A 24,309-nucleotide genomic window follows, 5' to 3' on the forward strand; every position below is an offset into this window, starting at 1 on the left:
GTTGTCAAATACAAATGTAGTTACAGTTGAGAACAGCTCGCTCGTAAAGAGTATAAATTTTAAAGCAGCTAATTGTATTAACATATGTTAATATAATTTGGATATTTCAAGCTGATGATATTGAGGCCATTTGCACTGGAACAGGTTGCCCAAGGAGGCTGTGGATGCCCCATCCCTGGAGGCATTCAAGGCCAGGCTGGATGTGGCTCTGGGCAGCCTGGTCTGCTGGTTGGCGACCCTGCACATAGCAGGGGGTTGAAACTGGATGAGCACTGTGGTCCTTTTCAACCCAGGCCATTCTGTGATCCTGTGAAAATGCAACATTTTTACTGCATTTAAGTAAGGGTTTTTGCTGTCTTCAAGGTAAAGTTTGTTTTTTGTACTTGTTTGGCTGGGGTATTTGGAGAAAGGAAGAACTCCCTCATGTTTCCACCAGCACTTGAGTTCTGCTTGACTTCATCAACCTTTAGAAGCATTAAGTCACTCTTCCAGCTCGTTGTTCCCCACTTCTGTAAAAACACAAGAAATAATTACCCATCTCTGAAAGCACAAGGCTTGCCTAGCTTCGCAGAACAGCTGCTTATTCAAAGCTGCTTACAACAAATGCTATTAAATGGCATTGAACACTTTTAAAATCAAAATGTCTAAATATTGATACAGGAGTTGAAAAACTAGTTTTGGTTTTTTTGTTTTTTTTTGTTTTTTTTTTGTAGGAATGTTTGTAATGGAGGTTGCTTACCCAGCTAAAGAGAGAGGGAAGGGAAACATTTAAGACTGCCTGAGAAGTCATAAATATTTTAATCTCCAAAGTTTTTTAGGTTTTTTTGTTCCTTAAGATGACTGTAAACTTGTAATGGTCCTGCCTGTTTTTCCAGAGTCTGCTGTGACTGCACGGACTGTTAATGGTTCAACTCGAACCCCACGAAGAGGTCAGAACAGGAATGCACGTGCTTCAAAGCAAACTGATACAGATACAAAAGTTATTGAAATCCTTTGTAAAGAGCATGATTGTAATTTAGATGAGGTAATGCCTACATTTTAATATATGTTGGATCTTGCTGCTAAACCCTCGCTGGGATATGAGCTTATTTAAGCATTTCGGTTTTAAAAGACTGCCTGTGTTTACTAATTATTCTCTCAAGTTCAGTAGTGAAGGTGTTGTGCCACTGTACAGTTCTCTAGTAGGTAGGCTGAAAAGATTAAGTCCTTTGGTATGGTATGGGTGATGGGTTTCCCTGCTAAGGTTAGCTGTGAAAAATGTATGAAGGTTCATCCTGATCCAAGATCTAGTATGTGGATGCAGGCCTGCTCTGATGGGGGTTCACAGCTGCATCTCACAATAAGAAAATGACTGCAGATAATGCTCTATTTCTACATGGGATCTTGAAGGCTTCATTCTCCTTTTTCTCTGCTGAGAAATCTATTTCTGTGTGAAAACGACTTATTTCTGAATATCTGAGCAGATGAGTAGAAGAAAGAGGCTGGAAAGGGTAATTCTTTCCCAGTTTAGTTCCTGCAGAGGATTATATGCTAAATGCTTACATTTGGAGTGGGTCCAGAGGAAGGTCACAAGGATGATCAGAGAGGGCTGGAGCACCTCCATTATGAGGACAGTCTGAGAGCTGGGGCTTTTCAGCCTAGAGCAGAGAAGGCTCCAGGGGGACCATTATTAAAGCCTTCCAGTACCTGAAAGGGGTCTACAGGAAAGCTGGGGGGGACTTCTTATAAAAGCACATAGTGACAGGACAAGGGGAAATGGCCTACTGGAAGAGGGTAGGTTTAGACTACCCTCTCTAAATAGGAAGAAATTCTTTACTGTGAGGGTGGTGAGACACTGGAACAGGTTGCCCAGAGAGGCTGCTTCCTCCCTGGAAGCATTCAAGGCCAGACTGGATGGGGCTTTGAGCAACCTGGTCTAGTGGGAGGTGTCCCTGCCTGTAGCAGGGGGTTGGAACTAGATGATCTTAAAGGCCCCTTCCAACCCAAATCATGCTATGATTTAACTAAGTTTGGGGTACATAGGCAATTTCATTTTTATTTTCTTAAAACAGTGTCTCAGTTAGTTGACTGATTTTGAAACATGAAAGCAGGATATGCGTGGCTGCCTCTATGCATTTCTAATGTTATTCTTTTTCTTATTTTCAGGTAAAAAATGTGTATTTCACAAGCTTTATTCCTTTCTTGAATTCTCTTGGTGTTGTAGCCTCAAATGGATTACCAGAGGTAATTGGAGTAATTTAAGATAGTTTAACAACAGTGCTTGACTTGATGCCAGCTTGCTTAAGGTTTGCTTTATACGTTAAATGAAGTTCTAATAGGCTCTTCTGAAATCATTTGGCAAAAATGCATTGTTTTTCAGGAATGTAACTTAACCAGGGGTTCCAGGATTCATGGATTACTTGTAATTTTTACACTTGAATCTACTAAATGAATTTCCTGAGATCAAGCTAGTGGTTTTGCTCAAAGCAAAGTGTGGCATAAGATTTGAATATCCATGATCTTGCTGAGACCATTAATCTACGTTAGAACCATTACAGTGTCAAATCTCTAAAGTCAGTCTACAGATGTTTGACCTACCTCTGTACAATTGTATGCAAGAGTAAGCTTTAGTAGATAACCTCTTGTAAAGTAATTATGTGCATTATTCTTTAAGGAGTGGGTTTAGCTGTGCCTCACGTTGCTGTGGTGATGTGAGAATAGGCAACTGTGACAGCAGGTATGCCAGGTGCATCTTTTGTTCAGTTTCACAGTATCTTGAGTGGGAAACAAAATACAAGACCCGCTAAATGTCTTGATCTTTTTTAGGGTCAGTGCAATATCATGTCAACATATCAACATCTAGATCAGCAGTCAGATGAGCTTTTGTATGTGGGTAGGCATAGCTTGGAAGCCCTGTATGAACTACCAGGCAAGGATCATTATAAAGCTTATTAGCCAATCAGTGCTGCACAACTTAGCATAGTACCAAAACAGTTGTCTAAGACTGCTGATAGAAGATTCTACAAAATGATATTTGAAAAGATGTCCCGTATCACAAATCTTTCTGCTGCCACTTAAGTGTCTGATGGATATTGTAAAACCAAAGCAGGAAGATGCAGATATATTTCACAGAAGTAGCCAGTCCGTGTCAGTAATAGCTGAGTTACTTGGTACAATTGCTAATAACTTGAGATGTTTTTCATTAAAAACAACGAAAACCCACTGAGGTTCTAATAAAGTTTAATGTTGTTTCCAAAACAAAGCTTTTGGCACTTGCTGTTAGTATTTCAGTTGTCTTCACTGCATGCTTGATGGTCAAACTTTACAAACTAATGAATTAATGAATGAATGAATGGAGAACTTGTATTCTTGACTGAAGATTTCTCTCCAGTTAGCACCATGCAGCAATTTGGTATAGGAGCAGTTGTTTTTTGCAGTTTTTGCAGAAAGAATCTGAAGTATATAAGGTTGGCAGGGGGTTGGTCTCTATGATCTCTAGAGGTCCCTTCCAACCCCTACAATTCTGTGATTCTGTGAAAGTTAATAGAATACTGAAATTAACTTAACAAAAGGAACATATAAGCCATTAGGAAGGTAATGAAAAGATAATGAATTTTTCCTAATGAGAAAATTAAAGGTGATGGGAATCTAAATATATCAATAACATCAAACTTCCAATCATGAAATTGATTTGGTGCAAATTTGCTTGGCAAAGATGAAAGAAGGGATGAGGAGCAAAGCTGTGGAGGAGATGCCTGAAGCTTGTTTTAGCTTGGGGCTGCTGCGTGACTCATTTTGTTTCTTATGCACTCTTGCCTGTCTCTGTAGCTGGAACAAAGTGCAAATGACAAAGTGCAGCACCATGTAGCATTTTTAAGGGTTTAGGGAACAGATAATGGAGTTGACTGATTGCTCCTGCAGGAGCACAACAGCAGACTTGAAGTGGAAAGGTGGTATCAGGCCCCAGTTAAAAATTCTGTACTTTCAGTTAGTGTTAGTCACTGAGAAAATAACCTCACAAACTTTTCTTGCAAAATGAAGTCATACCAATGTGGGATCTGATTGGTTAAGATGCTTTAAGAAGAATAATAATTTTAAAAAAGAAGGATGTGGGATAATGTTTTGGTTTTATATAACTTATGTCACTTGAGTATGTCACTTAAGAACAACATCAATACAAATATTAACATGTAATGAGAAAACTCTTTTTACACTTAGAACAAGATGACTTGATTTTGGATCTCTGCTTTCATCTGCAAACCAGCAGTGATGGGGGCCTAGTGGATTGTCTAGCAGCTTACATTTCTTGTCCTTGGAGACACTTTTTTTTTTCTGGAAGGAAAGACTTAAAAGCTTGGAAACATTAGTTTGATTTGCAGGTCTACATCTTCTACTCCAGAAATTTTTAGCTTGTTTACAGTATGAAGAGCTATGTATCTTCAGATGTCTTATGATGTTGGATTGTTCTCTCTTACAAAAGGCTATCTTTGTTTGTGCATGGGAACAATGGTTTTTCCTCTGCGTATCCTTCAGCTGTTTGTATAAAAAGTGACTTTGAGGGTTCCAAGGTTACTCTGAGTTTCAGCACTATTCAATTGTATTAATGAGGTAGTAGTACATTGTATTATTCAGTAAATTTGTTCCTATTAAATGTTTCTTGAAATATTTTTCAAGGTTGACGTTCTCTCAAAACAATATGATGAGCTTTATCTCAAAAACAAAGATATTGATGCAAGATTATTTCTGGATCGTGATGAAACTCTACAGCCTGATGTTATAACATGGTAATATTTTCACCTACTGCTTCTGTATTTTAGTAGAAGGTGTGGATTCATGGATATTTTTCTTTCTTTCTGTGCTCTTAAGTGATCTTTGTATCCTGTTGATATTTTATGTTTGTAGTTCAGCTAAGATATTTTTGGCATCACTATCCTTGCTTTACATTACATTAAATAATCAGAAAGCAAGTGATATGAAAATTGTACTTCAGTTCTTGGGCAAGCCTCTGTAGTCCAGTGGCAGCTGAGGAATCACAGAGAGAAGGAGGCTACATGCTAGTTGTTACATCCAAGAATGTGTTATGGCTGGGTCCTTGCTGTCAAACTCTTTGCTAAAACTGGCCAGTGATGCATGTAAGCAGCCTGCTGGGAATGCTCCTGAGTCCACTCTGACTTCGTACACGGAAATCGTTTGGGAATAGCAGCTTTCATTGAACAAAAGTCTGCCACTGACAATTTAACAGAATAAACAGTTGAGTGCTGATGCCTGGACACGTTCCCTGGTGCTGCTGAGTGATACAGATGTATCTGAATTTTCTTAGTCGTACTGTAAAATATCAGTGGTTGCTGATAATGTAACATTTCCGTAACTCCATGTAATGTTTGCTCATAGTGTAAGAATGTGACTTTATCTATGCTAGAAAAACATATTAATTTAAAACTGGATAAAAATGAAGCTGTATGTAATATAGAACTAGAAAATGTCTGAGGATCATAGGGCCAGCAGGGACAGCCAAAGCAGGTGCCCAGGGCCATGTCCAGGCAGCTCTGGAAGATATCCAAGACCCCACAACCTCTGTCGGACTGTGCCAATGCTGTGTCACCTGCACAGCACAGAAGTGCCCCTGGTGTTCAAAGAGAGCCTCCTGTGCTCTCATTCATGCCTGTGGCCCCTGATTTTGGCACTGGGTACCACTGACAGAGCCTGGCTTTGGCCTCTTGGCACCCTCCCTCAGGGATTAATGGTCATTAAGATTTCCCTGTCTCCTCCAGGATGAGTACTCCCAGGTCCCTCAGCCTTTCCTCATTGGAAGAAATGTCCTGTATTAGCTCCCCATTTAAATTAAATTGTTACAAATAAAATTCTAGAAAAGAATAAAGTTTGAAGGAAACTCTGGAGGTCATCTAGTCCAACATCTTATTCAAAGAGATCTCCTTAGCAACATAAATTACATTATTCTAGATCTTCAAAAATGTTTCAGAGCCTTTTTTTGTGTTGATCAATAAGCTTTTTGCAGAATACATTCTTGTGTTACTTTAATGCTTCATAAGTTTATTTTCCATTTCCATAGCTCACAGTTGGAAAGAACACCAGGAAAAAATAATCCAGATGAGGAGGTTAATCATGTACTTCCACAGACTCCTGTTCGGTATGAATTTTTCACTTGAGCTGTGTTGTGTTTCTATCGTAACTTGAAATACCCTGAGTGTAGGTGGTTGTTCTTTGTTTGTATAAGACAGAACCTAGTTCTGCTTACTAGAGAGTAGTGAGCATGTACTTAAGGATGCCTGGAGTCTTCAGTTCCTGGTTAAGTTGTTGGAAAACAGTTTTTTACTGAACTGTAGCGTGTGGTATGTGTAAAATAGTTCACTTTATTTGTTAATATGAGAATGAAAGTTTATACTTTCAAGCTAGTACTTCTATAAAGTGATATTCTCATCCTTCTTTTTCATCTTCATTCTAGCTCTAGATCTTCGTGGCTTTGTTTCCATATACTAAACTTTGTATGTACATGCATTTCTTCTCCCATGGTCTTTTCTTTCTTGTGTTCTTATCTTTTGTATTTGGGAAGATGAATATTTCTGAGTACTGACATATTCTGGTCAGTTGGGGAACAGATATAGCAGAAACATGGTATTGATTGCAGTCCAGTACAGAAGAACTGCAAGAATCACAGAACAGGAGTTGGATGGGACTTCAAGAGATTGAGTCCAACTCCCCTGTTAAAGCAGGTTCCCTACAATAGGTCACATAAGTATGCATCCAGATTGAATATCTCCATAGAAGGAGACTCCACAATCTCTCTGGGCAGCCTGTTCCAGTGCTCCATCACCCTTACCATGAACAAGTTCTTCTGCATGTTAGTGTGGAACTTCCTGTGTACAAGTTTCAAGCCATTGCTCCTCATCCTATCACTACACACTTCTTAGAAGAGCCTGCCCTCATCTATTTGCTTCCCACCTCCCTTTAGGTATTTGTAAACATAAATCACATCTCCCCTCAGTCGTCTTTTCCCCAGGTTGAACAGATCCAGGTTACTCATCCTTTCCTCACGTGGGAGATGCTCCGGGCCCCTTATCATCTTTGTGGCCCTCTGCTGGACTCATTCTAGGAGATTCCTGTCTTTTTTTGAAGTAGGGAGCCCAGAGCTGGACCCAGTATTCTAAAAGTGTCTTCATTCATCAGGGCAGAGTAGAGAGGGAGGATCACTTCTAAGCTTGAGTTCAGTTAGCCAAAGAGGAGGAGACTTGCATGTATCATTTTTCCCCTGTGCCAAGCCACTTGTTGGCAAATTAGTATGATGCTGCGCAGTAGTGAGTGCTTAGAAATGCCTGGTGCTCAAGAACTAATCAGCTGCACCATTGCAGTGTTGTGTGCTGTGGGGATGAACATGGAAATGTTTGTAGAAGCAGTTGTTCCAGAGGTGTCAGCTTTAGTAAAATGTGACAGTGAGGTTCCTTTTCCGTGCTTGCTGTATAAATGCCTTGCACTCTAGCGTTTTGTAGAGATGAAAGTCCTAAGTAAACATAGTATTTTAATTTATCTTATTCTCAAATTACCTAAAATACTTTTGCTTTGTTTTTAAAGAAAACAATAAACTTTTAACAGTGTAAATCTGCTTTTGAAAGAATGAACTGGACCCTACGTTTATGCAAAATCTGCTATATATTGTCTAAATTGAATTGTTTAACAAGAAGATCATTGACAACACAACAAAGGCTATTTCTCACAAATAGCTTGTTACTAATGTATTTGGTTATACTTGCTTAAACAAAAACCTCTATTAGCCAAACATCTGTCATGGTGTTAAGTTCTTAACATGGAAGTCTTTGTTAAAATCCAGAAGTAGCAAGTTTCCACAGTCAGAATTTGCAATGTGCTAACAAACTGATCACAGAATCATCTGAGTAGGAAGGGACCCATGAGGATCTCTGAGTCCAACCCCTGACTTCACACAGCATCACTCAGCAATCAGACCTGATGTCTGAGGGTGCTGTCCAAATGCTTCACGATCTCCAGCAGCTCCTTGTCCCCTGCCCTGGGCAGGCTGTTCCATTCCCACCACCCTCTGGTGCAGACCCTGTCCCCAGCCCATGCTGTTCCCTCAGGCCTGTCGCTGTCACACAGAGCAGAGCTCTGCCCCTCCGCTCCCTGCAAGGAGCTGCAGCTGCCATCGGGCCTCCCCTCAGCTCCTCTGCTCTGGGCTGAGCAAACCATCTTTGTTAGCCCTCCTTTGAACACCTTCCAATAGTTTTATGTCCTTTTTATACTGTGGTGCCCAGGGCTGCATATGATACTCATTCATATTCTCTTTAGCCAGACTTCTTCATGTATTCCAAAAATGCTGCTACTTAAGACAGTCCAAGTGGAGGCTTGTTAATCAGCAGTAACTGTGGCTGTAGCAATCATAAAGCTTTTCATAAAGCATGGGGCTGTCACTAGATGGCAGTAAGCCTTTGATCACCAGTGCAGAATAGGTAGTCTATAAATCATAGAATCACAGAATGGCCTGGGTTGAAAAGGACCACAGTGCTCATCCAGTTTCAACCCCCTGCTATGTGCAGGGTCACCAACCAGCAGACCAGGCTGCCCAGAGCCACATACAGCCTGGCCTTGAATGCCTCCAGGGATGGGGCATCCACAGCCTCCTTGGGCAACCTGTTCCAGTGCATCACCACCCTATGTGTGAAAAACTTCCTCCTAATATCTAACCTAAACCTCCCCTGTCTCAGTTTAGAACCATTTCCCCTTGTCCTATTGCTATCCACTGTTGTAGATTGATCTAATTAAAGTTACAATGAAAGAGCCATATTTATTACTTTGTCTTCTCATAACATCCTTTTTCTGGATTTTCTGGAACTAGACATCTAGGACCTGCTTTTAGGCCTCCTGAATTTTGTGAGAATGTAATCATTTTCTTCAGTGGATTTGTGTCTTATCTTTTATGTAAAAAATCAGTAGAGCAAATCACAGAATTGCAGGGGTTGGAAGGGACCTCTAGAATTCATAGGGTCCAACCTCTTGCCAATGAAGGTTCCCTACAGGAGGTCACGCGGGGAGGCATCCAGATGGGTCTTAAATATCTCCAGGGAAGGACACTCCATGACTCTAAGGGCAGTGCACTCCAGTGCTGCATCACTCTGACAGTAAACAAGTTCTTCCTTGTATTAGCATGAAACCAATGGGTGTAAGTACTGGTTCAATGCATCAGGAGGATGGACTGCGTGATTTCATTCTAATTTTTTTAATCATCCTTACACTTGTCATTTCTAGAGCTTTGGTAGAGGTGTTTTTACACTTCTGTGTTTCAGCAATAGGTTAAGGAGTAATGCATCTTTGAGCTACTATAGTCGTAATAACTGAATGTTTTTTCTGTGCTCACTGTGTTTGGCTCACATCAGTCAAAAACTGAGGCTAAACAGTGCTGAGATTTAAAATAACAAATTAATCAGAAAGTAATGAAACCACTGAAAGAATCAAACGCTTTTTTTAGAGGAAGAAAAATCATTATTATAATCTTTCAGAAAGAGCAGAAACTTAATGATACTGCTTAATACAGAACTTGAATTCAGGTTTTGTGGTAATGGATACATGACTGGTTCCCTGTACTTGTGTGAATAACCAAGACAGGACAATCCATTATGTCCCTAAAAGCTGGAAATATGGACTGTTTGAGTGCTGCTCAAGCACATATCTTAGTGTCCCATATGGGAAAATCTTTGTTGTTCTTATTTTCCCGCATGTCTGTATTTCAGTCATCTGAATAACGTGGACTGTTTGAGAAGAAACTGTGCTTTCTTATCTTAGAATAACGATCCTTCAGAAAGTTATGAAGTGTTTGTCATCAGGATTTCAGTTTTAGAGAAGAGTGAAAAATGCCTCCTTCAGAGAGATGCGTTCACCCTAACAGAACTTGATATGGAATAAACAAAGATCTTATGCATTTGTCCTAAGTATATTTTTATTTTTAAAACTGTAGCTTCTCTAAAATACTGTTGTTACTTTGGTTACTTGGCTTAGCTTTACAAAGTTAGCTTCTGGTCTAAACTTCTAGTTAATCCATTGGATATAAATCAGTGGATATTGCTTGTATTTTGGAATCTGGTTTTAGTAAGAAAGATGTAGTAAGAAATGAAAATAATACGTGGAGGTGTCATCCAATACTTCAGTGCATCCTATTTCATAAAATATAGTATGTATTTTTGGTCCACTCTTCATTTAGCCTGTAAAGAAATTGTTCTACTTTGTAAGGAGATATTTGCATTTCTCAGGAACACTGAGAAGCTGATTTAATGTACGTATCTTTTTCCCCATCCATAATGCTTTACAAGTTAGGAAGGTTTTCTATTTATGATCTTTCTACCTTCTGTATCTGCAGGTAGGTCAGAATTAGTATTTCAGCAAATTACTGCCTTCCTGTTGGAAGCAAAAAGGACTGAAGTTAACAATTTTGTTTGGTTTTGTTTTTACATGACTTTTGGTTCAGATCTGTGGAGGGAGAGGACTGCTAATATTCTCATGCCGCATCCAATGGGAACATCTGCAGCTCTACCTCTAAAAGTTGTGTTGTTTTTTTTTTTTAAATGAAGCAACATTGCTTTAAAAGGACTGTGTTGTCTCATGAATAGGTAGCAGGAGCTATGTTTTAACACTTCTTTCTTACTGTACTTATGAACTTAAGAGTTGAAACAAAAGTCATCTTCATTCACCAATCTTTTGTATTATTGATGGATTTTTTTTGTTGTTGTATTTTTCAGAGCTGCAATGAATACTATTCAGCAATTGATGATGATTTTGAACTCAGCAACTGATAAACCATCAGATACTCTCATTGCATATTTCAATGTAAGTGACTTGAAGAAACTTGTGAAAAATTACCAGTCATTTAAAACTTATGCACAGAGATCTGGCATGTTTTGGCAACTCCTTTATTACAAACATTTCTGAACATTTTAATTAGGATTGTTTAATTACTTTTATTTTTGAAGGCATTTGTATCTTAACTGATGTGCACTGGAAACTTGTAGATCCTTAAATCTTTTTGTTACTGCACTAAATATTAAGGCTTGTGTATGTATTGGATGGAGAAACAGGGAAATACAAAGAGGACATACAGAAAGAGGAGGAGGAGGATGTATCCATACAAGATCTTTCATGTTCCCAGTCAGAGATTTAAAGATACTTTTAACTTGAAAGACAGTAACATACTTGGTACTACTTGTAAGTTGAGTTAGCTAATTACTGGCAAGATATTAAGTTGCAGTTTGTTGAAAGCTGCTAACTATATATATATATTATATACCCTATATTATGTGTGTATATGTATATATATATATTTAATATTATATATAATATCTTAAATACTCCACTCTGATTTATGCTGATGAGGTAACTAAGAGAGATGCTACAAGGTCTAGCAAGATTAATTTGATTAAATCATTGAAGTGCTTTGGAAATAAAACACTTTCCTTGCCTTTCCTTTCCCTCTCATCTTTTCTGTACTTGACTAGAATTGCACAGTGAACCCCGAAGACAGTATCCTGAAAAGAGTGGAAAGTCTTGGCCACATCTTCAAAAAGAAATTTGCTGAAGCAGTTGGACAGGGATGTGCTGAGATTGGTTCACAGGTAAGTAGCATTTTGGTTGTTACTCATTTGAACTCTGTTGGTGCTGGCTAATGTGTGACCTTACTCACTGCCTTGTCTTCAGCGAAGATTAATAATAAAAAATACTAATCCTTTCAAGTTGAGGAATGGATATGCTTCTCTTCTAATGCTCTGTGAAGATAGCATCTAACAAGTGGTTCTTAATATATAAGATTGGATGGGGAAGAGGTAAGAATGGATGGGAAAATTGATGGGCAAAATACATGCAATGGAAGGCGTGCTGCCATTCATTAAAGTAATGTTAACCTAGAAATCTGCAGTATTCTTTACATTTACATTTACTGCCTTACAAGATCAGTAGGCCAGCTGTGCTTTCTACAAGCATTCTTCTGGAAAGCAATTCCAACATGTTTGTACTCTACGTTCTTTTGTGTATCAGCATCACTTTTTATCCTGTTAGCCCTGACTTGACATAAACCCTTGGTTAATTGATCTTCCCATGGTTGAAGTAGTCACAAAGCTTTTTAGGTATCTCTGGTACTACTGGCAATTGGAGCTGAGGAGAACAAAGTTCTTTATTGTAGCTCTTCCAAACAAACAAACAAACCCAAACAAGCAAAAACAAAAAACCAAACCAACAAACATAGTATTCTTGATTTTTAGATTTTATTTTTTTCTTTTTTCCCTCCTTTCTGATAGAGATACCAGCTTGGAGTACGGCTATATTACAGAGTAATGGAGTCTATGCTGAAGTCGGTAAGTTTAGCACTGATAGCTTTGTACTGGCATTGCATTTTTGAATCCTGAAAATAATCAAAGCTTGATCTATATATCTCAGGAAGAAGAGCGCCTCTCAGTGCACAATTTTAGGTATGTGCCAACAACTGATTATTATTACCTGTCATTTTATTGTTGGGATAAGTATTAACGATTTCCTTTTCCCTTTAGCAAACTTCTGAATGATAACATCTTCCACACATCTCTTCTGGCGTGTGCTCTCGAAATTGTCATGGCTACATATGGCAGTAAGTTGAATCCAAAGTGCTAAGGAGCAAACAAGGAAAATGTGAGAAGTGAAAGAGTGCAATGCTCTTAATAATTGTAATCTGCTTTCCTTGCAGGAACTGCTTCACAAAGTGATGGTACCAGTGCTGAAACAGACTTGTCTTTCCCGTGGATTCTCAATGTATTTGATTTAAAAGCTTTTGACTTCTACAAGGTGATTGAAAGTTTCATTAAAGTGGAGCCAAGCCTAACAAGGGACATGATAAAGCATCTGGAACGCTGCGAACATCGCATTATGGAATCTCTTGCTTGGCAATCTGTAAGTAATGTTTTAAAGCACTATTTGTCCTTGTATAACATGCAAATCTAGGAAAAAAAAATACACCTAGATATATGAAAGAAGTTTTAGTGTTGGTGAGATGTGCTTCTAGCAAAGTAAATTACAAGAGCTAAAGAAGATCAATTTTAGCATGTCTTCAGGTTTTGGGAAGAAAAGGCTATATCAGAGCAGAAGGCTGTATTGTAGAGCAGCTTAGCACTGCTGAATTTCATGCCAGCGTCTTTCATTATTCTGGCATGGATATTAAGGGTAATAATGCCCATAAACAGTATTTTGGTGCCCGTAGACAAGGCACCATTCTACATAAGAGCATACATTCTACGCTCTTATATGTACACTTTATCCAGTTTTTAGTCCACTTGACAGGAAGGCATTAATTCTGTGCATCCGATATGATTGTTAATAGTACTTAAAATACTGATTCTCATTGTAACTTGCAGTTAAATTCCTTTAATGTTTTTGAATGCCATTAAAAGCATTCTGGTAGGTTGGTTTTTGTGTTTTAGGCTGAATCTCGGTAAATCAACTGCTGTTTCTTTATACTGTGTCTTACTTATGTACCAAAAATGCTATAAATGCCAGAAAAAAAGGAGACTATAAAGACTGCTGACAGAACGACACGAAGTGACCATTCAAGAACCCATCTGATAGCTTGTAGATCTGGGAAATCCAAAGAACACAATATGGTGTAACTAATATCGTATTCTAACTGTGAACCAAGTTTGCGTATGATTTTGGTTAATGCATAATTTAAGCTTCAAGTTTTCCAGTACTGGTGATACTTTACCAGTCTGTGGGGTTGTACTGGATTCCAGGAACAGCATTGTTGAGTCTGAGCCACAAGAGCAGCATTGTGAGCTCAGGCTTTTAGTTAGGGAAAGCACACTGGCCTCTTTGTTACATGAAAGCAATTGCCATGCTTCAAGGTGAATCTGGTCAACCTGCTATGCTAAACAGCCTGTTTCATTTGATTTCCCTTACCAGCAGTCAGTGGACATGAGTGAGGCAGCTTCTTGAATATACTCTGTCAGGAAGGGAACCTTTTCATCACTGGACTAAGACTTGTGCATCTGGCTCTGTGCTCATTATTGTGTCACTTATGTGCCCCAGCATTTCTGATGCAGTCCTGTAACTGTTGCACCACACTTTTTTTTTTTTTTTTGCCTCTGCTTTCACATATTTGAACTCTTGGTGAAATGCATGTGCTTCTCCACTGCTGAATGCAGTTTTTTTTTTGAAAAAGACTGCCTGAAAGCTCTTGAAGATTGAGAACCTTGCACCAGAGCTTACAGAAGCAGGGTAAATGAGGAACTTTGCTCAAAACATTTAAAGAATACTTACTTGAGAATTTTAGTGCTTGGAGGATAAAAGCAGAGATACAAATACTGAAGTTTTACTCTCCACAAGCAGAAATTGGCTTCTGACGCCTCATGCAGACTGGTTTGATGTCAGCTTTATCATAAGCAGCAAGGCTTTTATCTACCAATTTCTACTCAGTAATTTAAGCACAGCATGCAGATAATCTGATTCAGATTTGGTCTTTCAAACTGGAGAATCCAGAACACAGTGTTTTCAGTATTTAATCTGTTGTCTTGAGTTGCCTGAGGTGTTTAGTGCTGTCTTGGAGTGGCTTATACAGCTTATTTCAGTGGCTGCTAGTAGGTATCTATAAAATTGTAAAAGCACTTACTTTGTTACATTCTCATATAACGCTTGGCCACTACTTAAAACAGAGCTAAGAATTTGTTGACAATAGAGGAGGGGGTAAAAAGAAGCGTGCAGTCTGTGCTCTCCTCTTTGCTACTGCCAGGCTCATCACTAGAGGGCACAGCAGGGCTCTCAAAAATGGAGGGTAGCTGGCTCTAACAAGCAGTTATGTGCTTGCTGCAGCACGACTGTACAGGTACCCTTTGACTCTGTTGGCTTCTGTGGCCTCCTTATAGAAGGTTTCCTTCAGCATTGCTGTCCATCCCTGTCTTCCTCATCCGTTATGTAAAGCATTTGAATAAATTTCTTAATTCTTGCAGGTGTCTTGTAGTTTACAGTGAACTGAAATTGTGAATGTAACTTAAAGAATACTTCAAATATGCTAGTGCTACATTCAAAGAGTACAAAAAGTTGATGTATCTGAATCCTGTTAGGTGTTACAGCTGCCCTTAAGGGAAAGGTTGCAAGTATTAACCAGTCTACATCTGCATAAGCAACCTGAAGATGAAAGATATTCCATGACAGGAAGGGTTGGACTAGATGATCTTTAAGGTCCCTTCCAATCCAAACCATTCCTTTAGTCTCTGACCAATGTAATGGTAGTTCAGGAGAGGAGTAGTGAAATGCTGGTAGTGCTAATATCTTGCTGTGTTTTGGGTAATTGCAGTGTACATCATAAGGCTACAAACAAACTTCTGGGTTTTTTCTAGTACGGAATATCCATCGTTGCCTCCCATATTGACTATTACAGCAAATAACCTACGTAACTGCCAGTTGCTATGTTGCTAAGGCTAGCTGGTTAATTAGCATTCAGGTTTAGACTACTCAGGTGCAGTTTGGACCCCGTCATGTCAGAACAGCATAGAACTGTTAGAATCCAAAGGAGGGCTATAAAGATGAGGAAGGGTCTGGAGGGCAAGAGGTCTGAGGGGCTGCTGAGGTCCCTTGGTGTGCTGAGCCCAGAGCAGAGGAGCTGAGGGGCGGCCCGATGGCGGCTGCAGCTCCTCACAGGGAGCGGAGGGGCAGCGCTGAGCTCTGCTCTGTGTGACAGCAGCAGGGCCCGAGGGTCTGCACCTAATCAAAAGGAGGACATTTTTCAATGGCAGAAGTCTGCTAAAGGTTTTGGATTTCCTCAAAAGATTCAGCTAGTGAATGAGTGGTGATTTATTGTATTCCTCTGGTGTGTTCCCTGGATGATATCTCCATATACTGTTGTGCAAGATGAAAAAAGTATAATCTTAATTAGTAATTTCCTCAAGAAAGAGTATGTAAGTTGAGACGTACTTCCTAAATGTCTCTTACCTCCAGATACTATAAAGCAGGAGAGTGGCTAGGTAACTTATGCTTAGTTATAATGCATATCTTACAAGTGATTGCTTAGGTTTAATTCTAATCAAATTGCCTGACAATGTAAACATGAAGGAATCTTAAGAGGATTAATGTTTTCTAATATTCCTAGAGAATATATATTTTCTCGAGAAGGTGTTATACTCTGAAGTAAGCATGTGGAACTTACGCAAAACAAACAAAAAAAGCCCCCTGTATTTTGGTCTAGTTCTTACCTTCCCTTACAGGCAGAATTGTTCATTAGGACGTTTGTCTGCTCTTGGGAAGTCAAGTGTATTGTCTGTGTTTATCCAGTTTTTCTGCTTTCCAAAAGCTGACTGCTTTTGGAAGCAAGGCTATAATGTGAGATCTGAAGGGACGGGGAAATTGAAGAGAGAATAGCTGAATTTATTGGAGCTTTACTTGTTGGAGAGTTTTCATGAGGAAAAATGCTTTGCATAATTTCTCTGAAGAGAAGCTCTTAAGAGTTCATCTGCCTTTATCTGACTTTGGAAGCAATATCCAGTGAATGTGAAAGATTGTATTTGAAGATAATATTTTGCTTCTTTGCTAGTCTTCATGAATACGTTATTGCTTTTTGCACTGCTAGTTGATTTAGTTGTCTGTCCATCAGAAAAGAGATCAAACATTTCCTTTCTTTTTAGGAAAAAAGAAATCATAAAAACAACAACCAAAAAAACCCACCCCCAAATAGTGCAAAAATATGGAAAAATCTTCTCAGTAATACTTAATTTTGAAAAGGGGCAAATGTTGACACTAAGTGGTAGGGAAAGTATTTTATTTTCTTTAAATCTTAATTGAACCCTAAAGTTAGAAGGCCCTTTTATCCCATTAAAAATTATTCACAAATGAGGTTGTGATGCTTACAGATGCAGATTATATGCAGACCAATTTGCTACATATTTTTTTATTCATAAAGTATACCAAAATATCTGTCTATTTAACTGTAGAGCATTTGTGCCTCATTAAAATATCTCATTAAAATATTTAGGGCACTACTTACATTTGGTAACTTTATTTAAAGGAACTAAAATTACTTTAGATTCAAAAATAAAGGTGTCTGTACCCCTTGATTCATTTTTATCTTATTGATATAAGTACATTTTAAACCTTGGAATGGTTTGTCTGTTTCGCATGAGATGGAGCCAGCCTGGGAGCTCACATTCAGCCTTTTCTGTCAAACTGATCTCTCCTTGTGGCCAGTTTATAAAAGGAATTGTTTGAATATCTCAGATTAAGGCCATATGAATGCATTCCTGGATCTTTGAGTTTCCCTTAGAGAAAGCCCTGTTAGCTGCTCCACTGTGTGTTTGACATGAGTGTTGCTGCTTGCTGCAGTGAATTCAGAAGAACCAGGAAAGAACAGGCTTTCAGTGCCAGTAAATCAGACACAAAATCTATCAACCTCTACAGTCCATGTTAAGAGCAAAACATCTGCCCCATCTAAAATGCATTTGTTTCTTGGGACAGCATGAGAAGAGAAGGCTCCGGGCAGGCCTCATTGTGGCCTTCCAGTACTTGAAGGGAGCATATAAGCAGGAGGGGGAATGGCTGTTTATGAGGGTGGATAGCCATAGGACAAGGGGGAATGGTTTTAAACTGAGACAGGGGAGGTTCAGGTTAGATATTAGGAGGAAGTTTTTCACACAGAGGGCAGTGAAGCACTGGAACAGGTTGCCCAAGGAGGCTGTGGATGCCCCATCCCTAGAGGCATTCAAGGCCAGGCTGGATGTGGCTCTGGGCAGCCTGGTCTGCTGGTTGGTGACCCTGCACATAGCAGGGGGTTGAAACTGGATGAGCACTGTGGTCCTTTTCAACCCAGGCCATTCTATGATTCTCTGATTCTATGACTTAGCTGTTTTTTTTTTTTGCTGAATTATAACAGAAAGTCAACACCTGTAGAGTCTTTGTGATCCGTTCCTACAAATCCATCTGGTTGTGTTTCCTGGCCTCTCAGCCATGAACAGGGAGGGCCAGGCAATGCATTTTGCTGCTTTCATGCTGTTGGTACCTCTGCTTGAGGACTGTGCTTTCGTAAATGCCTTTCCACAGTTACAGCAGGTGAAGAGGACAGCATACATGTTTCATATCATATTTGGCATACTTGAAGCCATACTTCAGTGCATCTACATAAGCATGAGGAGTCCAAAGGGTATTCCTTGGAGGACTGTGTTTTTAAAAGGTTACCTGGTAGCTTCTGTGGTTGGCAGATGAGGGAGACTACTGTGTTGCCCCCTGCAGCCCCACAGCAGCCCAGAAAGGAATGGGGAAGCCTTGTGAGCTGGGCTAAATGGAGTTAATTCTCAGTCTCATTTTGAGTGCTAGGCTTTCTTTTTTGTGTGTGAGGCAGATGAACTGAAGCAGTGCACTGCACTACAAGTGGTGACACCATAGACCTCTTTAAAGGTTTCTCTACCAGGTTATTCATCTTAAGAGTTAAAATATAATCTGAAGTAGGGTAGTGAACTTGGTGATGTGCTGCCAATCCCATCTGGGCTTGAACCAGGACCGGAGCACAGTGCAGTGCTAGCTCAAGGCTTGGCAGCTACACTGTGCTCCATAATGCTTCTCCTCCATCTGCACCTACTCTGTGGTTTCTATTGGCCAGCATTTGCAACGACATTTGCAGTGCTGTTCTGTCACGTATCACAGATTTAACATAATTCAAAGTTTGCAATATCTATTTGTCAACTAAATATGTAGTTAATGTTTGTATTCAGCTGCCTCGTCCCACAGCAAAGACTACTGTTGGCTTTAAATTATGCAGCTCATTGTGGAAGAATTACCTTCCTGAAGAAAACAGCATATTCCCAGAGAATATATTTGTGTCATAAATATGACACACTCCCTGAGCTGGAATAACAGCAGAGCTACTTTGATCATGCAGTACAGAGACAAACATTAAACAAACATGTCTAAGATTTATTTAAACACTGTTAGACAAATCCAGGTTAAGATGAAGCTGCAAGGAGATACAGGTTAAGTACCCATTAGTATTTAGTAGAGGATAAGCTTAACTACGCAGCCCCTAGTCTTTGATTCCACAAGGACAGGGTTATTGTGGTGCTCCCCATACTCCAGCACTTGGTTTCTTAGATGCAGCATACAGTTTCCAGTTAGATTTCCGTGCTCCTTGTAAGGAGGAACTGAACATCTAAAAATGGAGCTTAGCTAATTATCCGGAGGGCATGGAACCTTCTTAGCAGTCTTTTCTGTTAGGTTTCTCTGAAGTCTTATACCTCTCCCTCTGAAGGTAGATGTCTACATGCAGTTAAGAAGTCCTCTCTTTGACGTATGTATCTTAAGTCATTCCTATTAAAATTGGAAGGAGAAATAGGAGTGGCCAATACCGTCAACGATTTGGATGAGAGGTTACTGGATGAATAACGTGCTGCTGAATTAGTGGACTGACCTTAAAACCTTTCTGATGGGGAGCCAAGCAAGGCCAAATGGTGAGGGAGGGAGTTTGAGGCTGCATCTATATGAACAGTCTGAAAGAGGCTGTGGTTCAGTTTTGAGCACTGCCTGGCAGCCATCTGCAGTATTCTTCTGGTGACTTGTTCCCTGGCTCCTTCTGGCTTTGTCAGCACTCTTCTGGACAATGCCCAGGCAAGGTGCAGGGCATGATGCAGATCACAGACTATTTTCTACTGCCGGTATGGATTAATGGGTGAGGAAGCTTCAACTGTGTGGGTGAAAGCTGTGCTTTGCTGCTTGCCCTCAAGGCCTTTGCACAGGCCCTGGCTCGTTTTGTGAGCGACTACAAAGGTAGTCGTGGATTCAACCACACGAGTGACCTCAGCACCGGCACTGAGTCACACATTCTCACATTGTATCTCCTTCAGGTTCCAAGAACTGTACGTGTTCCTGCACAGCACTTGGCCTTTTTTTCAGCAAATCCAATCTGTGTCAGACATGCTCCTTCTCATGTCTACTACATTTTACCTTTCAAAGACTTTAGATGTGAGAATATCTGGTTGGTGCTGTAGGCACAAAAATGCTTGGCTTATCCAGAATGAGGCAGGAGGTGATTTACTTAGGGAGCTGTACTGGTGTCTAAAGGTAAGGCACCTAATGAATAGCAGGCATTGGATTGGTAATGTCCACAGGAAAGATCTGCTGTGAGCTTATGGATTTTAGGTACCCAAAATACCCCGTCTCACTGTGGATGCTGATACGGACAGTGATTTCTAACTTTGAATCTTTGAGGGTTTTTCTTAAAGATTGAAAACTGTGCTAAGTGCCACCAAGTGACGCCATCCCACATGCTTGTCATGCTCCTGGGAGTTATGTTAGGAGACTGCAACTTTAACCTTAAAGAAGGAACTGAGAGTTGATTTGAGGTTTCCTGTCTGTACAAACTAAATATACTTGTTGCATTATGCGTGTGTTCCAGAAGTGTGTGTGATCACACATATCACATCAGACATCACTGCTGGTTAGCATGATAGTACTAAGGAATCATAGTGGTTGTGCTGCACGTACTTATTTTTAAGGTTAAAAATTAGCTCTGACACTTCAGTTGTGACAAATGGGGCTAGAAAAGCTGGATTGCAGGGTTCAAACAAAACTCTAGTTTTTAAATTCCTGCCTTTATGATACTGGGTACATTCTTAGAAGTGAGATGGCTCCTTTTTCTGTGTGTATATACCATATTATTATGTGCTTTTTTTAGCTTAAGCAAATATATAAAATCAACTGTGTAATATACCTTTGCGTATATAAAAATGATTTTTCTCACCTTCCTAGCTATCTAAAGAGTTGTCTTTTAAAGAAACAATACTGTGCTTTTAGAGGCTTGAAACCTGCCTGAACAGCTGAAGGCAGACTGAAAAACCAGGAAGACTGCTGAATGGTAATCTTCACTCCAGTGTCTGCACCATCACTTTGAAAATCTGTTTTGCCACTCCTATGTATCGTGAGGATGACTCAAGCTGTTATTCATGCTTGGGTGTTCCCATCCAGCTAAATCCTCTAGGCTACTGGAATAGAAACCAGAACACCTAAAGCTGAGGTCTTGCATTTCCTGTATTTGTCCATATTGGTAACATGCTCAATCCTTGGCAGGCACTTAAAAAGGGTATGAAGTGCTCACTAGGGTCGTGAAGTGTTGGTTATGCTAGAACCATATTATTGGATTTATCTGTTGCAGTAAAACCAAGGCAGCCCAACCCTTAAGATGCAATTTAGATTCAAGTACAAACATGGCCAAAGGGATTACCTAAGACATAGCAGCTATGCAATGTTCTCATTCTTTGAAGTTTGAATGCTTGTTCTTGAATATAGATTTCAGTTTTTCTCTGCTTCATCTACTGCTTTAAAGGGTAGAGGTGGCTACTGGGGCAGCATTTCGCATTGATGCCTGTGGTTTCCCTTTATGAAAAACATGTGCAAGAAAACGACCTGCAGACCGTAACCTTATGGTTGCAGAAGCAGGGGCTAGGTGACAGGGTGACTCAACTACAGCTGCAATAGCAAGCTGGGTTTTGTGCCCTGTGCAGCTTGCAGCTAGGTTGATTGCAATATGCAGATGCCCTGCTCTGACTGTTCTAATCCCTATGCAGTTTTAGCCACAGAAGTAAGACTTGGTTGGCATCATACCGTGCTTTTTAGTGGTTTTGTTTTTGTGTTGTTTTTTTTTCCCCCTTAAGGTTGTCCCGATTACTAGTAATGTTTTAACCAGAAAAAGTGAAATAACTTTCTGGGAATCATTGCTTTTCTGTTTCTGTACTGTTTAGTGTTTTGGTGACCATACCATGCCTGTAGGACTCCATTTTTCAGTTCTACTCTGTTTCTAGGCAGTATGTACTTCAGGTAGTATGAATTCATTCTGCAGCACTGCAATGTCTGCACTGCAATGACTTGCACATCCATCTGGATGCCTACCTGTGTGACCTATTCTAGGGTACCTGCTTTAGCAGGGGGGTTGGACTCGATCTCTTGAGGTCCCTCCCAACCCCTGAAATTCTGTGACTTTGTTGAGATTTTCAAAGGTTGCCCACGAGGAAAAATATAAAATTCAGAGCAATGCTTACAGTTGTTTAATTTTGTAAACTCTGGTGGAATTGGGGGAAATTTAATGGTACTGTCACATAGAATGCAAAAGTAAACAATACACGGATTAAATTCTGCAGCTGCATCCCTGCTGCTCCCAACTTGGGTAGGCTTATGCTCTCAATCTTTGTAATTTTGTAAATGTTTTGTCATTTGGTAGAATACAGATTTTCTTGGCTTGCATGTTTTTATGTGAGTCACAGTCCTCTTTAGTTATCAGAAGCTTACATTGTTCTTTCTGTCCTTATTTCTGAGTTATTTGAGCCATTCCATAGTTCACTTTTCCATGGAAGATAGTTTTTGTTTTCATTAGTAAGCAAAGTAGGTACCAAATAACACATGTGAATGCGTTTTTCTCCAGCTTTCTGCTCAGTTTTCAAGCTCTCAAAGGGCTGATACTCTCTTGCCAAACTCAAATTACCACCATACCACACGTCATTAGAAAGAGGTTTTTTCTTTCCACTTATATTTTCCCTGAGTTATTGCATACACATATGAATGGTGTGTGCTGTTTGTTGTTTTTTTGTAGGCCAAACAGGTGCTTACCTCTTTTATGCTGTGTAAATATCTGGTATTTGTTATGCATCTGTATCATTGTGTGCACCTTACAGTAATTTTCCAATTATACAATGTCTTTATCTGTGATGAGGATCCCACTCTGCCTACACCTGTTGAGCATGCATAGTGTTCACAGTCCCAGTCTTCCAGGAAGGTGATTTGCCTGTGTTTTGTTGAAGCTTTTTGGTCAGATGGAGTTTGCTGGTCACACTGGCTGAGAGAACAAGCTGCCAGAGGCCTGTGGTTCAGTTGTGCTTTAGAGATAACATCTAGACCTGTATGGTTCAATCCCTATACAGAGACTTCAGGCTCAGTTAAAACCATATCTTGTCTGAACTTGGCTCAGGGAAGTCCCCGACCTGCTGTCACCCTGCCCACCCAGTTTGGCATGCTGTTTCCATGGTACATTTCTTTACTATGAGAGTGGTGAGGTGCTGGCACAGGCTGCCCAGAGAGGCTGTGGATGCCCCATCCCTGGAGGTGTTCAAGGCCAGGTTGGATGGGGCCCTGGGCAGCCTGGTCTGGTATTAAATGTGGAGGAGGTTGATGGCCCTGCATGTGGCAGGGGGTTGGAGATTCATGATCCTTGAGGTCCCTTCCAACCCAGGCCATTCTATGATTCTGTGATCTGTCTCTGCTAGTTCTTCCTTGCTGACCAGCTTTGAGTAGCCCAAAGGAACTTGCAGATTTTATCTAGACAGAACAAACTTTATTTATTTGTTTTCTCGGTTGATAGGGTATTTTTTTAATGCACTTAACACACAGAAGCTTGTGAAACAGGCTATGAGCATGTGGTAGATAGCACTTTTGACATGTGAAAGAAACTTGTGTAAACAAGCCAGTAAAAAGCTGCTGAATTTGGCTTTCTTACAGATAATTTTACTTAGGCTGAAAATGCAGATTTACCTATACATTACTCTGAATTTATTGTGTTTTGTGCCTAATTCCTCTATTAAGAGACACCTGCGGTGCTACAAGCACTTTCTTCATTACTTGATAATAACACCAAAGTTCTTTATTATAAATGATTGTAACTTCAGTCAAGTGTAGTTCTCGGTGCTGTGGTGAATGGTGAATTAGCCCACTCCTTAGCAAGCAGGAGGGCTTTTTGGTTTTTGGTTGGGTTTTTTTTTTTCACAGTTTCTTATTACATCAATTGTAGCTTTTATAAATATCCTGCCAGGACAGAGAATCAGATCTAATGTGGCATAGCTTACAGGAGGAAGACTTCAAATAATGATATGTATCCTTTCATAAAGAAGCATTTTTAGCAAAACACATCTGAAAAGCGAAAGAGTGGGTCTAGCTGCAGTTGTTTTCATGTGAAGCAGACTTGATATTATTCCCAAGATAATGGCATTAATTCCTGGTGCCTCCTGTTAATGGTGTCTTTCAGATGTTTTTTTCTTCAAGGCATCAACTGGCTGTTTGAAAAAGATGAGGGTAGGGCACATCTTAGAGCTGCGTGTGTGGGAAGTTATTCTTGTGAAGAACTGCCTCTTAATATAAAGCTGGGAACTTTTTGCTGAAGGCTTTCCTTTGTTATTCCTCGTGCTTCACTTTTTCTTATTTAAACAAAGAATTCTTAATAATTCTTCTAGTTTTGTTCTAACTGGAGCAGGAAGACTGCTCGCTTAATAGAGAAAAGGGTTTTAAGTCTCAGCCCTGAACTTTAGTTGTCCAACAAAATGTTAAGTCTTATAGAAAAACAGA

General features: G+C 39.9%; 1 protein-coding gene across 1 annotated transcript in view; it reads left to right on the top strand.

Annotated features, from left to right (window-relative positions):
* Positions 1-24,309, top strand: part of RB1 (RB transcriptional corepressor 1) — a 79,466-nt gene that overhangs the window by 17,915 nt on the left and 37,242 nt on the right. Inside the window, exons 8-17 of the mRNA XM_052664535.1 lie at positions 876-1,024; positions 2,146-2,223; positions 4,654-4,763; positions 6,050-6,127; positions 10,737-10,824; positions 11,490-11,606; positions 12,285-12,341; positions 12,424-12,455; positions 12,534-12,610; positions 12,707-12,909. Of these exons, the coding sequence (XP_052520495.1) occupies positions 876-1,024; positions 2,146-2,223; positions 4,654-4,763; positions 6,050-6,127; positions 10,737-10,824; positions 11,490-11,606; positions 12,285-12,341; positions 12,424-12,455; positions 12,534-12,610; positions 12,707-12,909 (989 nt within the window). The remainder of the gene's footprint in view (positions 1-875; positions 1,025-2,145; positions 2,224-4,653; positions 4,764-6,049; positions 6,128-10,736; positions 10,825-11,489; positions 11,607-12,284; positions 12,342-12,423; positions 12,456-12,533; positions 12,611-12,706; positions 12,910-24,309) is intronic.

This window comes from Tympanuchus pallidicinctus, unplaced genomic scaffold (assembly GCF_026119805.1).
Source record: "Tympanuchus pallidicinctus isolate F22 unplaced genomic scaffold, pur_lepc_1.0 scaffold6, whole genome shotgun sequence".
Classification (NCBI taxonomy): domain Eukaryota; kingdom Metazoa; phylum Chordata; class Aves; order Galliformes; family Phasianidae; genus Tympanuchus; species Tympanuchus pallidicinctus.